At 39.8% G+C, this 18,177-nt stretch overlaps 1 protein-coding gene across 9 annotated transcripts in view; it reads left to right on the top strand.

The window, feature by feature from the left end:
- LOC105475709 (oxysterol binding protein like 3) overlaps positions 1-18,177 on the top strand; it is a 185,908-nt gene that overhangs the window by 128,268 nt on the left and 39,463 nt on the right. For 7 of the 9 annotated variants that reach the window (XM_011731195.3, XM_011731191.2, XM_011731196.2 and 4 more), the window contains 4 exons: positions 2,998-3,105; positions 9,419-9,553; positions 11,064-11,157; positions 17,128-17,378. In XM_011731195.3, coding sequence (XP_011729497.2) covers positions 2,998-3,105; positions 9,419-9,553; positions 11,064-11,157; positions 17,128-17,378 — 588 coding nt within the window. The remainder of the gene's footprint in view (positions 1-2,997; positions 3,106-9,418; positions 9,554-11,063; positions 11,158-17,127; positions 17,379-18,177) is intronic. The other 2 variants (XM_011731201.2, XM_011731197.3) reach the window with 1 other exon arrangement.

Genomic DNA, 18,177 nt, shown 5'->3' with positions numbered 1-18,177 from the left:
TCTGTTAATGCTTACAAAATCTGACAGTTTGGAAGAAATTTTATTGGCATGAGACACCACAAGTTTAGCCTTACTTTCCAAATGACAGGTGGCAGAGTGAAATTTCCAGATCATGCTCTTAATTCTCTATTGCAAAGCACTGATCCTGTTTACTACTCTTTGAAAGACATGAGAGCTATTTTGTTTGATTGGATAGTACAAGGCATTTAGCTTCCCCACCCCGCCCTACCTGCTGTGGCTACAAAGAGATGAGTCACATGAAAGTGCCTGTCAGACAATCACTATACCTTCATAGTAACAGGAAAATCACTGACATGGTCCCAAATGATTCTCAGCCATTCTGTCACTCATTCTTTCTTTTTTTTTCATCAGTTTCAATTAATTCTTCAGAATAGTTAGGCTCCATTAAAGTGCCATGTCCTACCTCGATTTGAATAAAGTTATCTGGATTTTTTTTTTTTTACCCTACATCTATTAGGAGGCTAGAGAACTTTTGAAATATCATACTGATTTGGTTTTACTCTTTTCCTGTACTTTGGTATTCCTACTTTAGAAAAAGAAAGAATGTGTGCACATATGAAATCACCATCTGAAGCAATACTGAATTTTCTATTTCAGGTCAGGTAGGGGAGATGAATTTTAGGATCTTGTAACCAGAAGCCAACACAGGCATTGAGAGAACTAGAAAATGTTGATTCATATTTTCTCTTCATCGTATTGCTAAGAAAAGTGATGCTTTTGATATAATGTTAGTGATAAATCCTTTGCCAGTAGCACATATAGTTGTTGTAGAATATGTAAGGAATATTCACTCATGGACCATTCCAAGTATGCTATCTTCAAAAGAAATTAAAAATAACATTGGCTTGCTCCATATATAAAAAGAGTCTTAATGTTGTCTTGAGGTCACAGATAGAATCGCCCCCTTTTTATTGTAGCAGACAGCCATACACTGGGTGCGTGCCATTTTGGTTTGACAGAAGCAGAAGCAAAGTGTTTTTGGTTTTTTTTCCTGAGTTTCTTATTGTTCCCATTAAGCTAGCTTTTAGTGTATTTACGAAAGGTACCTCTGATGGGCTTCCAAGGCCCCTTTCCCCGTGATCTTCCTCTCCCTGCTTCCTCCCACAGAAGCCTGGCCTCATCTTGTCAATCTGCCTGTCTGGCCACTGAGACCTATTTAGCTGTGGTATCCTAGGCCAAGGCTGTTCTCACCCTCACTAAGGAATTCATTCTCACCCATATTCATGATTTTGGAAATCTCGGATAAAACTGAATGATCCTTTCTTTCCTTTTTGGCTTGGATTCACAATTGGGTTTAAGACTTGTTTTTTGAAAATAAAACTTTTAGAACCATATAAGAGCTATCAGAATGGGTATGTCGGTGCTGTATGTACAGTGTTGCTATGTTTTCTTCTTCTGCCTGTGGCTTACAAAGGAAAGAAAAACTAATAAAATAGCACAATTTTCAGGCTGTACTAAGATTCTAGCCTCCGTACCACTGACACATTGGCCAGAATAAAGTGAGTACTCCAGAGAGATTGTTACATGTGGTTGTGTGATCTTAGCTCTTGTACAGTGCTTCTTAAGTGGTCCTCAAGGATTTTCAAATAACCCATATGTTCTGCGGGGACTGAAAAATAAAGCCAACATCCCTGCTGGAGATCCAGGTAGAGGATTAGGCAGTGCCACATCCTTCTGTGCTTTCAGCAGGTCAGTCCTGCAGGCCCTGGTGGATGGAAAAGGCTCAGAGCTTCTTAGAAAAGAGTCAGGAACACAGACACATAGGCTGAATCTGCATGCAAGCACCCATGGAGCTGATCCTGTGAGTGTCTGGGAAGACAGTCAGGAGAACTTATCCCCTTCCACAGACAGACCATTGGAGAACAGTTGGTCATGAAGTGCACAGGAGTATCAACGTGAAAGAAGTAGCTTCCTTTACCTTTCAGTCACTTTCCTCCTAGTTGAGAGGTTGAGATAAGGAATGGGGCCTGCCCAGGGAAATACAAAGGAGACCTGGGGTAGTCTCAGATGCGCTTTTTATCTCACATTTACCCATTCCCAGAGCCATGGTCCTTAAGCCCTTATGCAGGTAAGTGAGGTTTACTCATTTCTTTTTTGAAATAAATTGCCTTGGTCCTGAAGAATGAATAGAACAATCAATACTCATATTGGAAAAGAATAAAAATCTTTCACAAAGTCCTACTTCCCAGCACACAGCACACTTTCTTTCTTTCTTTCTTTTTTTTTTTTTTTTTTGAGACAGGGTCTCACTCTGTCACCCAGGCCGTGATCTCAGCTCACTGCAACGTCTGTGAGCCTCCCAGGTTCAAGCAATTCTCCCACCTCAGCCTCCCCAGTAGCTGGGACTGCAGGCATGCGCCACTACGCCCAGCTAATTTTTGTATGTTTTGGTAGAGATGGGGTTTCACCATGTTGGCCAGGCTGTTCTCGAACTCCCGACCTCAAGTAATCTGCCTTCCTCCACCTCCCAAAGTGCTGGGATTACAAGTGTGAGCCACCATGCCCGGCCTCCAGCACACTTTCTAATATCTGATTCAATGGGTATGATAATTAAGTAACATTGAAATATGTCCAATCATAAGGGGTGGGGACAGCGTATTCTTCAAAGCTGATAGAAGCCTGGATTCCTTAGGAAGGGATTTGACCAAAGAGACTCCAGACAACCGGTCTTAACAGAAGCTGACAGTGTCTGTGACTTCCCTCTCTGTCACGCTTACCAACCCTCCTTCCATATCTGGAATGAGAAAAGAGAAGGAGCATCATTTCCAGAACCTCCAGTGTGTCATCTCCCAGGCATCTCAGAACCAGTATCCTCTTGGAGAGCATTCAAGGAAAAAGTCCAGAAAGTGTGCTCTCAGACCACATCACCTGGAATTTCATCAAGCTCTTAGAGATTGCTCCTGCAGGGCCCACTGCTGTGCTTTTCTGAAACATCCCCATTTATTAACAGAGCCCCACTATTTTAACATGTTCCAGGCCCTAGCACAAAACACAGATCTTAAAGAACGCTTACGCAGAATCCATGCCGAGTCTCTGCTCCTCGACTCCCCCGCTGTTGCCAAGTCGGGTGACAATCTGGCAGAGGTGGGTAGGTTTCTCGTCTGGTAATGTCTCCTCAGCTGCCACCCGCTCCTGTGATACCATCTGTCCAGTTGCACGGCCTCCCTGCTTCCCCTCGTGGGTGCTGTTCACCTCTCTGCCCTCCTCCTCTGGGTGCTGGCCGCAGCTGGCTCATGGATTGGGGTCTCGGGCTCAAACGCTTTCTTGAGCGTATGCTGCTAATTGCATTTTTAAACTGCTCCCTACCCCTGAACTCTTCTTTCTTTTGTATTTCTTCACCCTGTTTCGCTCCTAAATGTCACTCCTTTCACTAAGTGGTACTGGAGTGGGAACTATAGAGAGAGAAACATTTTCTCTTGTTACTACTGAAGAAACCTACATTACTCTGACCTGCAGTATCTTGGTTCCCTGCCAGCCTCCTCCCCCTCTAGCCCTTTCTCTGTGGCCGTTCCCGTCTCCCTTTTCTGCAATTTTATTTTTCTTTTATAGAATGCGGCTGTACACTCTGAGGGAAAAACATACTTTATTACAATTAAAGTGTCTCTTGGTCAGTTAAAAGTATGTTAAAAAGTTCTTTCCTCAAGACTAGGGATGTTTATCCAAAATAGTCTTTGCATGTTTAAAATGAGAAATTTCAGAAAAGTACAAGTAGGTTACTCAAAAAATAAGTAGGAAAGAGTAATGAAAATAAAAACTGTTTTTAAGCTATTTTTTATATTATATGCCTGCTTCAGATATGCTAAATTTTTATTAAGAAATGAATTAGACTGAGTACACTTAAAATAAAAAATATAAGGCAGGTAATAGACAAGAGGTGTGTGTTTATATAAGTTTTTAAAAGAAGTTTGTAATGTTTAATCATAATCCTTCATCCTTCTTTTCCTGTCCTCAGAAAAAAACCAAACCCCTCACACACCTTCACTCCTTGGGAAGCCATTGTGCTGGGTGGTGAGGCGAGTTGAGGCTGAAGTCAGTCAGTATATGGACTGTAGGGCCCCGGGCACTGAACCCATTTGGAGACCATATGGTGCCATGTGTGAACAGGCCCATCCGCTGTCATGAGCCTCACCCTCTGTCTGACAGAAGCTCATGGGGCTCTACTACTTCTGAGGCACATGCTAGTGGTTAAGTATGACATTCCTTTATAGAAATGCTACCCCCCAAGAGGTCACTTTTCAGATATTTTAGCCCAGACCTAAACTGTCACCTGCAGCATTGAGCACCTAAACATTACTTACGGCGCCTTGACTTTAGGCCTGGGCAGGCCCTCTTTTGAATCTGCACATTTTCTAAAAGCAGGACCCAGTCATGGCCAGGATCAGCCATTACTGACCAGCTGCCACTTACTATAGTATTCTCTGGAGTTTGTGCATGTTTTCAGACAGTTATTTACCTTTTTAATAGTATTATCACAATTTACTTACTGAACAGGTAATTAAATACATAACCTTCATTTATTCTTTTATGAATTTATGCTTGGCATGTCTACTTGGAACTGTTTGTGTTTTGGAAAGGAAACCAAAATCACAAGTCTTTTAAAATACATGTTTTTAAACTATATATTTAAAATGCATATTTTAAAACTGATCTTAAAAGTAACATACCTGAACTGAAATGCTGTACACTGTCCTTGAGAGGTAACAATAACATTCTTCAAACATACACCTTCCAAAACAGCCTTCTTGAGTCTAGATGCAGTTGTCATCTGTATCTATTTCCTCTTACAGAAATTTTCTGTTTCCCTTATTTTTATCCCTTTTATCATGGAGTGACTCAGGCTAACTTTCCCAGCAAAGGTAAAGTTATTGTTGCCTTCAGGACATAAGTAGGAAAGTAAGTGAAAATGGCCTCCTAGACTGAAAACTTGACTCCAGTTAACTTTTTTTCAGTAACTCTGTTACCTCTGATACTCTATTGGGAAATGACAGTCTCCAACAATGGGGTCAGCCCAAGGTGCTCTCTTTTTAGAACTCTCACTTTCTTTGCTCACTTTGTTACCTTTTCTTTAGCCGCATATATTACCCATCTTTGGTGTTGGGCCTGGCTAATTGAATTCTAAAATGCCCACCTTTTTAAAAATCAAATTACTCCACAACCTCCAAATTTCTCCTGTTTTATATTCCTGAATGTGAAGATTTAATATTATCAAGTTATCAGTTCTCAGATTATTTTAGATTCCAAATGAAGGGCAAGTGACTTTGGGAGGTAACACCATACTATATCCAATGTCCATTTAAGAGACTAAAAAAGGCCAAAACTTTTAAAGAAAAGTCTGGAAGAGAAGGGAACTTAATTCTTTTAATTGTCTGCTTGCTATATCAGTATGCACTTGAATGTATTACCTCACAGAATCCTAACCATGACTCTGTGAGGTGGGTGGTGGTGGTTTCATTTGAGAAACAACAGAACTAAAACTCAGAGAGGTTAAATAACTTCCTCCAGACACACAGCTTGTAACAGACAGAGCTGGGATTTAAATTCACATCTAATGAGGCCAAAGCAATTCCTTTCTCAATAGTATACACTGCTAGATAATGAAGAACAGTATGCCAAGCCAGAAAATAAAATACTCATTGAAGCTCCAGCAGTTAAAATAAGGTGATGATGGGTAAGAATGGGACGGAGTAACTCTCTTAGGCATAAACATTATTTTGTATATAAAAGAAATAAAGATTATGGTTCGAAAAGGCATCAAAAACCAATGGCAAAGAGATGGATTATTTAATAAATTAGGTTGGCACAGCTCAAAGAAGTTTATTACATTATTATTATTAATTACCATTATTTTGGAGTTGCCCAGCCTGACCTTGAACTCTTGGACTCAAGCAATCCTCCTGCCTTGGCCTCCCAAGTAGCTAGGATTATAGGCACTCACCACCCACCATGCCCTGCTCAAAGCAATTTAAAAAGAAGTTTAAATCTTCATTGCATGCTAAAATGAATCAAAAGCAAATTCAAGTTAAATATAAAAATTCAAACTGAAAAATAATTAATGTAAATATCAAACTGCTAGAATAGAGAAGATTTTCTAAATTGGGGTACAATAGAAAAAAATTGCAAAAGAAATGTTGATTAGATCTGTCTTTTAGGAAAAAGTAATGTGTGTCAAAAAAAAAGACAAATAATAGACTGGGAAAAATATTTTCAGTGAAATTGACAGACTGAGATAGTGCTAAATCAGTGATAATGTTTTTCATATGTAACCAATGAACAAATAATATCAAGTAACTTAAAACTTTAATAAGTAAATGGAAAAAGGCCATAATTCTCTGTCTCTCTCTTTTTCACACACACACACACACACACACAGAGAGAGGGGGGGAGAGAGAGAGAGGGAGATAGGTATGGGTTTTCTTTTTTTTCCTTTTTCTTTTTCTTTCTTTCTTTTTTTTTTTTTTTACTTATTTTGCAATATTTGTAAATTCACAGGGAAGTACGAAGAAATGCAGAGGGAGGTCCCATGAACCCTTCATCCAGCCTCTCCCTACATTAACATCTCTACAAGCTTGTTTTTTAAAAAGGAGTAACTATTCAGCTTAATGAAAATTAAAACAGATTAGCTCAAAAGTTTTCTAAATTATGGTATGTAGTGCCTTTAATATAGAAAAAACAGAGGTTTCCTTACTTGTTGATGTGATTAGGTAATATATATTTTGCCTTAAAGGTTATTAATAATTCTACTTCTAAAACTTGATTCTAAGAAATAACATGATACAAGCAAAGATATATTTACAAACATACTAAACCATTTTTGCAAATCTGTAAACATCCCTGATTTTATTACTCTGTGACACAAATATATAATAAAATATTTATCAATTAAAGTTCATTGTCTCAAAGAATTTTGAATGGTCTGGGAAATGTTCACAATATAATGGTTAGTGAATGAAGCAAACAATATGTAAACTCTCTATCCTAGTTTTTCAAAATAAAATTTGTACACAAATATTTTAATACGAAAATACCAGCAAGTTAATAGGGGCCACATCCACTCTCACATTCATACAATGGGACTTGAAGTGATATTTATTTGCATTTTTTAATTTTCTGTTTTGAATACATATTTTTGTTTTCAGAATGCATTTTAATTTTGAAAAAAACTATCTTGCAATGTTGTTTGGGCAAACTTTGTAAAATTACATATATAGAGATATGAAAATAGCATGATTATTTCACAAGAAAATGTATCAAAATGCTTGTAGTGGTTGTTATAGTGTGAACTGTGAATTTTCCTTTCCCTCCTTTCTCTCTGTTTATGTAACTTAGTGGTGTCCAATCTTTTGGCTTCTCTAGGCCACATTGGAAGAAGAAGAATTGTCGTGGGCTACACATAAGATACACTAACTAACAACAGCTGATGAGCCAGGAAAAAAAAATTCACAAAAAAATCTCATAGTGTTTTAACAAAGTTTACAAATTTGTGTTGGGCCACATTCAAAGCCGTCCTGGGCCGTACGTGGCCCCTGGGCTGTGGGTTGGACATCCTTGATTTAACTTTTTGTAATGTAAGCAATAGATAAGCAACCAGTCATGCATTACATATGTGAAAGGAAATTATTGAATTGAACTGACTGGGTTAATATTTTAACAAATGAGGTCCTGAGTTGTTTAAGACACCAAGCTGGAGACTTGGAGCTGCAGCAGTGCTGATGAGTTTTCAGTACATACAGGAAGACACCAGAAAGGGCTAGGGGCTAGGAGTATTATTTTCAGTGTTGGTCAGCCAGTAAATCCTTCGGACCCATCAGTCTAGGAGGAGGAAGATACAGAGAGAGCGGGAGTGACTAGTAATAAATTAATGAGTAGAACAAGTAAATAAATCATGAGCATCTCTTGTGACAGGAGCACACAGAAGACATAGGACAATTCTGTTGTTTGAGTGAGTGTTACAGAAGCTGTTCCTTATGATGTTTTCAAACTCGATAGCTTTATGTCTGGCTCTTTTGCGGAGAGAGACCTTTTCCTTGAAGTTAACAGCTGTGATACAGATTCTAAAGTGATCTCTTTGTTAGGGTAGAGAAGAGGCTAGGTTTTCAGAAGGCTACATGGGTATTAAAATGGGTAGGATCATTAATACTTTGGGCAGATGCCTTATTTAGGAAAAGGATATATATTTCAACAGTTTGTAGATACATATTTACAAACAGAAGCAACCAATTTGTAAAGGGACCTTTTATTACGAAAATCTGCTCTGGCCCTCCTGTGCGTGGCATCCCCTCCCTGTGAGACTGAGGGGTGTGTCCTGAATTCAGACAATTTCTGGGCAAGATATAATCTGCCTTTTCCCCCAATTATTCTGGATGACATGGAAGCAACTCCTTTGTTATCCCAATAAAAAATGTGAGTGGTTTTACTACTACCTGTCTACTCTGAAAGAAATCAAATCATCCTGTCCTGAATCTGTTCTTTTTCCTCAACTGCCAGCTCTGTGAAGCCCTCCCCAAACAAAATCTCTCTAATCAGAATCAATCTCTCCACTTTGCCAGCACTTTGTCTATTCCACAGGCCTGGTCTGATATGTGTTGGATGCATTTTCTCACCACTCATTCAGTCCACAAACGTTGTCTGGTTCATTGTTATATCCTGCCATGGCCAGCTCAGCACTTTAGTCCTCCCCAGAGGGAAAGTCCAGACCCAGCGGAGTGGAGAATGGAGGGTCATGCGAGATGAGAAAACAATGATATTCTGTTGTGTTATTTGTACAGAGGCTTATAAAGAGGACTGGGGACTTCCTTTCCTTGCAGAGTCATTGTGGGTGGAAAGAGACAGACAAAGAGAACTTATATCATTCATCCATGAATAATAAATTATCTGCTACCAGGGTGCTTCTGGACCAAAACACACTGTGTATTTGTCAAGGGACACCTTGACAAAAGCCAAAGCAGCATATTGTTCCTTCAGAGAGCATAGAGGCAGAAGAAAGCAATGTTGCTGTGAACCAGCCATGCAAGGACATGCATTCAGTGCAATGCAGAGGAGATTTTAGTATAAAAAGAAACATCCAGCAGTGGTAGCGAATAAGAGGATATGATTCAGAGAGCATTGGAATTTTTCCCTTTTTAAATGGAACAAAGAGTGACCTGGACAGTTGTTTTTTGCCTTGTGATTTGTTGCATGTGTGTGAGAAGTGATAGTGCCTGTAAGTGAGGTGCCCATACTGGGGGAGAACTTTGTGTTTTGCATGAGGCTCACTTCTCAGTGTTGGAGCTGACCTCTGCTTTGAGTTGCTTATTTGCATGGGCCTGTGACCTTGTGTATTGTGCAACTAAATCACTTATTTTCTTTCTCTTGAGAATGTTTCTAAATGTATACATTTTTGGTTTTGTTTTTCAAATAGGAAAACTCCCAAGATGAAAACCGAGCTCTAGTTCATCAGCTTTCTAATGAAAGTAGACTCTCCATCACTGACTCCCTTTCCGAGTTTTTTGATGCTCAGGAAGTTCTGTTATCTCCAAGCTCTTCAGAAAATGAGGTTTGAGCAATGTTTACAGTTAGGTGCCTCAAAAATCTCTCTTGTTGCTTTGCTGGTTAATCTGTTCAGTAAACAGTCCATAATCAGAAACACTAAACTCAGTGGCCCTTTTTAGTCATTGTATTCTGAGAGTTCTATCATAACTCATACCCAAAAATGATACTGTATGTGAGAAGAAAAAGTAAAAGTAGAGAGCATTGGATATTTTCTCATTTCTGTAACTTGATGTGTTAAATTTGTTATACTTTTTTTTTTTTTTTTTTTAAACGGAGCCTTGTTCTGTTGCCCAGGCTGAAGTGCAGTGACGCAATCTCAGCTCCCTGCAACCTGCGCCTCCCGGGTTCAAGTGATTCTCCAGCCTCAGCCTCCCAAGTAGCTGGGACTACAGGCATGCACCACTGCGTCTGGCTAATTTTTGTATTTTTAGTAGAGACTGGGGTTTCACCATGTTGGCCAGGCTGGTCTCAAACGCATACTCCTAACCTCAGGTGATCCGCCTGCCTCAGCCTCCCAAAGTGCTGGGATTACAGGTGTGAGCCACTGTGCTTGGCCTCTTTTTTTTTTTTTTTTTTTTTGAGACACAGTCTCACTCTATTAGCCAGGCTGGAGTGCAGTGGTGTGATCTCTGCTCACTGCAACCTCTGCTTCCCAGGTTCAAGCAATTCTCGCACTTCAGCCGCCCAAGTAGCTGGGGATACAGGCGTGCACCCCATGCCCAGCCAATTTTTGTATTTTTAGTAGAGACAGGCTTCCTCATATTGTCCAGGCTGGCCTCGAACTCCTAGCCTTAAGTGATCCACCTGCCTCAGCCTCTCGAAGTGCTATATTTCTTTTCAAGTACAGGTTAATAATTTTGACTTCTACCTATTTAATAATGTAATATGTCTACTGCAGAGAAGGAAATTAGCATCCTGTATGTTTCTTAATCATGAAATTTAACCTACATTGATTTATAATATATAATAATTATATTTTTTTCATAGTGTGGTTATTGTAATATTGGTTTATAGCATTATTTGTTTTAAATTGATGCATAACAATTATACTTTCCTGAATAGCAGTTATTATAGTATTATAGTTAATATTGCTTTGTGTCAGTGTGTACTAGTAATGTTACCCCTTAAATATAGACATAGTCATCTTGTTTATGTATTAATTCCCATAGAAGATACTTTTTACACCAATAGCTCAAAGACAAATTGTAACTCCTTCTACTCAAACACTAATAAATTCTAAAAATACAGTCAGAATAAGAATCTTTATAATAACAGTCTTGAGCTTGCTTGCTGTTTTTCTTGTGAGAACTAATTCAGAATGTATAAGAATTTTAAGAACAGGTATTTGTTGTGAACACCTCCTTGGCAGATTGGTATATGGACCTTTATGAAAACAGTACCCAAGAGTATTTATAGTGTGGGACTCATCATGTCTGATCATTTTTAAGGGTTTTATGAAAATCTGGCTCTTGTTTATTCTAACTCTAATGAATGTTATTTCTTCTTTCCCATAGATTTCTGATGATGACTCATACGTCAGTGACATAAGTGATAATCTTTCCTTAGATAATCTCAGTAATGATTTAGATAATGAGAGACAGACTTTGGGTAAGATTTACATTATTTAATCTCTGAAAAGTTTGGATTTTCATAGAATACTAATATGTTGTATAGTTAACTCTTGAACAATATGGGGGTTCAGGGGTATATGCTGATACCCCACACAGATGAAAATCCATGTATAACTTTTGACTCCCCAAAGATTTAACTACCAGCACTCAATTAACACATATTTTGTGTGTTATGTGTATTTGAGACTGTACTCTTACAATAAAGTAAGCTAGAGGAAAAAAATGTTATTTAGAAAGTCATTAGGAACAGAAAAGATACTTACAATTCATTAAGGGGATCATCATAAAGGTCATCATCCTGGTCATCTTCATGTTGAGTAGGCTGAGGAGGAGGAAGAAGAGAAGGGGTTGGTCTTGCCTTCTCAGGGGTGGCAGAGGCAGAAGAACACCTGTATACAAGTGGACTGATGCAGTTCAAATCTGTGTTGTTCAAGGGTGAATGGTGTAGAGGACCTGCTACAAGCAAAGAGCTCTAGCAAGTACTGTGTAAGAAAACTAAGACATGGATCCCACCCCCTAGGATTTTATAATCTAGGAGAGGAGACAGCACCCACGTGTGAAAGATGTATTAATTCAAATAAATTTGTCTGCTTGTACAAATTTTTATTTTTATAAAGTGAGTGTATGCCAATTATATGAATATAAAAAACGTAACAGATACTTTTTTTTTTTTTTTTGAGATGGAGTCTCACTCTGTCACCCAGGCTGGAGAGTACAATGGCACGATCTTGGCTCACTGCAACCTCTGCCTCCCGGGTTAAAGCAATTCTCCTGCCTCAGCCTCTGGAGTAACTGGAGAATACAGGCACGCACCACCATACCTAGCTAATTTTTGTATTTTTTGGTGGAGATGAGGTTTTACCATGTTACCCAGGCTGGTCTCGAACTGCTGACCTCAAGTGATCTGCCTGCCTCGGCCTCCCAGACTGCTGGGATTACAGGCGTGAGCCACCGTGCCTGGCCCAGATATCCCTTTTGCAGTCTAATGTTCTCTCTGTGGACATGTTAGAATATGGTTTTTTGCCCTTAGATATCAGGGAGGTTTTATAATTTAGGAATGTGATAGGACTTATATAATAAAAGATATTATCCAAGTCGTCATTTAGCTTCAGATTCTTCAAAACAACACATTTGAAAGTAACAAATGGCTACCTCTTGGATGGACCCCTCAGGGTATCCTAAGATGACCCTTTATTACTGCTTGATCCCAAGAAGGGAAATGATGGGCAGGAAAGATATTTCATAATGCTAGTTCGAACTGTGGAATATCTGGAGTGTCTGGCTAGCCCCCTAAACTTTAGCTCTGATTTAGGACTTTAGTAAGCAGACTGGCCTGTTTAGGAAGGTGCCCTTAAAAAGAATCTGCCCACCTGGACAGTTCCGTGCGTGGGTCCTTGTAGCATCAAACACTTACCAGTGTTGGTACTCAGTTTGCCTTGGAGTCTCTAGGTTTGTCTGCACTATGCATCGGATACTCAAAGCACCACCTATTTTCATATCTACACGGAGGAGAGGGACCATGCCAGGCACCTTTTTGATATTTCAGTGTTCTTCAATTCATTGTGTATGTGTGAACTGATGAATTGTTACCTGAATGCTTAAGAGCTACCTTTTGGGGGACTGCAGTATAGGGGAAGAAGGCAGGTAGTTTTACCATGCTTTGGAAGAGTATCCTTTCAGTATCACACCTGCTAGAAGTGAGATGCTCATCATGGTTGGTGTTTTGTTTGAAATGTTTCTTGGGAGATGAACCCCTTAGTGGAAAAGTCTAAGAACCAGTGGGTTGGAAGAAGAAGGCCAAAAACACCGGAGCAAATTTGTGTGCTACTTATTTTTCTAGAAAAACAAGGAGGCAAGTTGAAAGAGAAATGAAGAAACATCACTCCCTTGGCAAACAGCACGCACACTAAAGTGGTGCTCCCACCGTAGATGAGGAGGATTGACAAATGTGGAAGCCCTCCATTTCTTTGAGTCTTATAGAGAGGGAGCCATAGGGAGTACAGAGTTAATGGAGTGTTCAGAGGTCAAAGATAAAGAGAGGACATGGTTCAGAACCTAAGACCACAGCTATGCTGTGTTGACACCAGCCAGGAAAAGCTTAGAGGTTAGAGCTGGTTCTATCGTACTCTACAGCCATGTTGCTAGAATGCTAACTAACATTGCCTTTTTGTGTGTGTGAAGACAGATTCTCACTCTGTCACCCAGGCTGGAGTGCAGTGGTGCGATCTCGGTTTACTGCAACCTCTGTCTCCCGGGTTCAAGCAATTCTCGTGCCTCAGCATCCCGAGTAGCTAGAATTACAGGCACACACCATCATGCCCAGTTAATTTTTTTGTATTTTAATAGAAATAGGGTTTCACCATGTTGGCCAGGCTGGTCTTGAACTCCTGGCCTCAAGTAATCCACCCGCCTCAGCCTCTGAAATTGCTGGGATTACAGGTGTGAGCCACCATGCCTGGCCTACGTTGCCTTTCTTGAACAAGCACTGGGCAAAACCCAGCTTTCTTCTTTGTCAGTGTTTGAATACTAGAAATGTGTGTCCCCCAGTTCTTTACAGACATTCCCAGGGTTTGGGGGAGATTATATTTCTAAGCATCAATACTCTACTGAAAAGATTGGATACAGAAATAACCTTTACATTTCATAGCATCATTTTGCCTACGTTAGGACCAAGGTCTTGATACACTATTATTGTTTGAGTTTATAGTGAACATGAGATTTTTAGACTATTTCCTATAAATTTCTTCCCCACAATGCTGCTGGGCACATATTAGGATCTGTCTCTATGCTGGGTACTTTGGGGAAGTTAAGTGGTTAAGAATGTGGATTAAGGGACCAGACTTCCTTGGTTAGCCCCAGCTCTGCCACTCAGTGGTTGTGTGTTCTGGGACCAGATACTTACTTCCTCTATGCCTTATTTTCTTCATCTGTGAAATGGGGATAATAATACTGTTTACCACAAGTGGTAGTTACAAAGGATAAGTGGGAATAATGCATGTAAAATGCTTAGAAGACTGCCTGTCGCAGAATAAAATGCCAGATACGTGTTAGCTGTTAGTAGTATTGGTGGTTATGATGGTGGTGGAATAACACTCTTTCAAAATTTAGATTAGTGTAATCAAAGAAAATTTTTTGAGACTACATGAAAAACTGTTTTCAAAAATGACTGTAGGCAAGGCACAGTGGCTCACACCTATAATCCCAACACTTTGGGAGGCTGAGGCAGGAGGATTGCTTTAGGCCAGGAGTTTGAGACCAGCCTACGCAACATAGCAATATCCTATCTCTAAAAAAAGATACAAAAACTAGCCAGGAGTGATGTAGCATGTCTGTAGTCCAAGCTACTCAGGAGACTGACGTGGCACGATTGTTTAGGCCCAGGAGGTCAAGGTTACAGTGAGCTATGATCACACCACTGCACTTCGGCCTGAGTGAGCCTGTTGAGAAGGACCCTATCTCAATAATTAATTAATTAATTTTAAAACTGCCATTTGCAGCTATTTACCTATGTTGTATTTACCTGTATTAAGCAACTAAAACAGGCTGGGCATGGTGGCTCACGCCTGTAATCCCAGGACTTTGGAGGCTGAGGTGGGTGGATCACTTGAGCTCAGGAGTTTGAGATCAGCCTTGGCAACATAGTAAAATCTGATATCTACAAAAATACAAAAAATTAGCCAGGCATGTTGGCATGCGTCTGTGGTCCCAGCTACTTGGGAGGCTGAGGCAGGAAGATTGCTTGAGCTGGTGAGGCAGAGGTTGCAGTGAGTTGAGATTATGCCACTGTACTCCAGCCTGGGCAACAGACCAAAACCCTGTCTCAAAAAACATTTAATTTAATTTTAAAAAAGCAAAACAAATTCAAAAGCTAAATGGATGATTAGATTAACATGAAGTGCACAGTGTGACCCTGTTTTCATGTGTTTCTGTTCATCAGAGCAGCCCCTTTATTCAGTGATTGGCTTTATAATTAGTAAATGTTAAATATGTATGTTTAATAAAATATATATCAATAAAGTATGTTTATTGATATATAAATAAAAAACAAAATGCAAGAGATTTCATTTGAAAATAGGTACAATGGAGGATAGGAAATTCAGTGCATGAAACGAAGGAAAAGATTGATAGATTGACATACCTAAAATGGGTGTCATTCATCAAAATACTCCATGGAGCAAATTTAAAGGTAAATGCCAAGTGGGGATTAAATTGTAAAACAAATATAAAAACAAAAGAGTATGGTCTTAATACATAAATAGGAAGGCAGGCAATTCAGCAAAGCAAAAGTGCTCGTGAAAGCACTCCAAACCACACAGGAAATCTTTTAAATGTAAGCTAAAACAAGCAGGTTACACCGTCCACCTGACCATCTGACAGAAATTAAAAATGAAAATGACAAGCCTCAAGAGTCCTCAGGAGATGGATGCTCACATCTGCTGCTGATAAATGGGGAAGTTGGGGGCAGCCTTTTTGAAAAGCAGTCTGATTATGTGAATCAAAAGTCTTAACAACATTCAGAGTTATTGACAGAGTAATCCCACTTCTTTGTATCCTAAGAAAATAATCAAAGATACAGGCAAAAAATATTTTTACCATCATTAAAAATGATGTTAAAAGAAAACTCTTAGGTTCCGGGGTACATGTGCAGGTTTGTTATGCAGGTAAACTGCATATCACGGTGGTTTACTCTACAGATTATGTCATCACCAAGGTCATAAGCATAGCACCCAAATAGGTAGGTTTTTGATCCTCACCCTCTATCCACCCTCCACCCACCCTCCACATTCCAGCAGGCCCTGGTGTCTATGGTTCCTTTCTTTATTCATGTGAACCAACGTTTAACACCCCTTAACAAGTGAGAACATGCATTTGGTTTTCTCTTCCTGTGTTAGTTTGCTTAGGATAACGGCCTCCAGCTCTATCTATGTTGCTGCAAAGAATATGATCCCATTCTTTTTTATGGCTGCACAGTATTCCATGGTGTATATGTACCACATTTCCTTTATTTAGTCTACTGTTGATGGACATTGAAACTGATTCCATGTCTTTGCTGTTGGGAATAGTGCTATGATGAACATACACGTGCATGTGTCTTTATGGTAGAACAATATATGTTCCTTTGGGTATATAGTCAGTAATGGGATTGCTGAGTTGAATGGCAGTTCTGTTTTAAGTTCTTTGAGAAATCGCCAAACTGCTTTCCACAATGACTGAGCTAACTTACATTCCCACCAGTAGCGTATAAGTGTTCCCTTTTCTCTGCAACCTCACCAGCATATTATTTTTTGACTTTTTAATAATTGCCATTCTGACTGATATGAGATGATATTTCATTGTGGTTTTGATTTGCATTTCCCTAATGATTACTGATATTGAGCAAAAACTGATGTTTTAGAAAAATTTTAAATAATATGGAAAAATACTCTGTTAGCTGAACAAGCAGAATATAAAATATGCTTACAGTATGAACAACACAGATGGAGAAAACATGAAATGAAGATACTCTAATATATAAATGGCTGCTATTTTGGGATGGTGGAGCAATGAAATGACCATTATTTCCTGTATTACTTTCCTGTAATAAACACAATTATTTTACCAGAATTTAAAGTGATTTTTAAAAAACTTTACAAGTTTTTATAAACAGTAAGCAGCTATAGGCATAGAAATCCAATTTCCAGTTTTATTCTAAGTGTGTATGAGCTACGAGGAACTAGATTTTGAGGAGCAATTCAAGGTGTTCCCTGTGAATAAAGTCGATGGGTTCTAGTGTGTGTCAGTTTGAGTATTTAAGTGCTCAGAATTCTTTTGCCGATTTTCATACTCTGGACAACTGAGTTTAATAGTAACATTGAGTACTTGCTAGGTAAGGTTTTTTTTGTGGATTAAAAATAATAGAATAAAATGAAAAGCTTTATAGGGACAACCAGGCCTCTTTCCCTTTCAGGGCCTGTCCTTGAAAGTGGTGGGGAAGCGAAGTCCCGGAGAAGAACGTGCCTGCCGGCACCCTGCCCCAGCAGCAGTAACATCAGCCTGTGGAACATCCTGAGGAACAACATCGGGAAGGACCTGTCCAAGGTGGCCATGCCGGTGGAACTGAACGAGCCCCTGAACACACTGCAGAGGCTCTGCGAGGAGCTGGAGTACAGCGAGCTCCTGGACAAGGCCGCGCAGATTCCCAACCCCCTGGAAAGAATGGTGAGGAGTCAGCCTTCCCTTGTCACTGTCCAGCCTCAATCCCCGAGCCACGAGGCCATTCACGGGGCCCATCAGAGAGACAGCCCCTGTTCCCTCCGGTTTCATTTTGATTGTTCTATAGACAGGTTCATTACTCAGAGCTGTCTGGCTTCCTCCGCCTGGCTGTTTCCAGTCACCTTGTCAGGATTTGGAGGCAGGGTTGGGGTGCTTCTCTGTGGCACTCGGTGCCTGGGGTAGTTCTGTTCTGTGGGTTCGTGCTTCCTCTTTCTCCAGAAGCCTTCTAGCTGATTGTTCCAATGTGCCCGGCTGGAAAACATGTTTTTAGGGCTGTCTGCATGTTTATTTTTACTTCCCTGGGTGGACAGAATTTAATTTCTCGAGCTGTTTTTCTCATCCAGTGTAAGTTTCCCCTGAGAATGTTTGTTTTTATTTCTGGAATTGTCCCATCGGCTCCTCGGTTTTTGGAAAATAAAGTTCACTAGAGGAGGTTTTCACATCAGAAATATTCTTTTTTTCTCTCTCCCTCTTATTTTATAGAGTACTTAAAAAAAAATCTTAGAAAAGCCCATCTTCTCTACTCGGCATCAGCTCCAGTCACAGCATGCTGGCTTTTAAAAGGACTTCCAAGTATTTCTCATCTTTCCCCCGTCTCATGGGTAGGGAGATTGGGAATGGAGTACTCAAAGGGCAAGACTCGGGCAGATCAGCCTTCTCTGTGACTGTGACTGACTTTGTTCTTGAACATGGGTGTCTGTACCTCTTTTTGCTTCTTCATATTCAGTGCCCTTAGAGCAGTAAG

The sequence above is a fragment of the Macaca nemestrina genome, chromosome 4 (genome assembly GCF_043159975.1).
Source record: "Macaca nemestrina isolate mMacNem1 chromosome 4, mMacNem.hap1, whole genome shotgun sequence".
NCBI classification, from domain to species: domain Eukaryota; kingdom Metazoa; phylum Chordata; class Mammalia; order Primates; family Cercopithecidae; genus Macaca; species Macaca nemestrina.
Note: the sequence above shows the minus strand (reverse complement) of the source record. Positions and strands in the feature narration are given on the sequence as shown.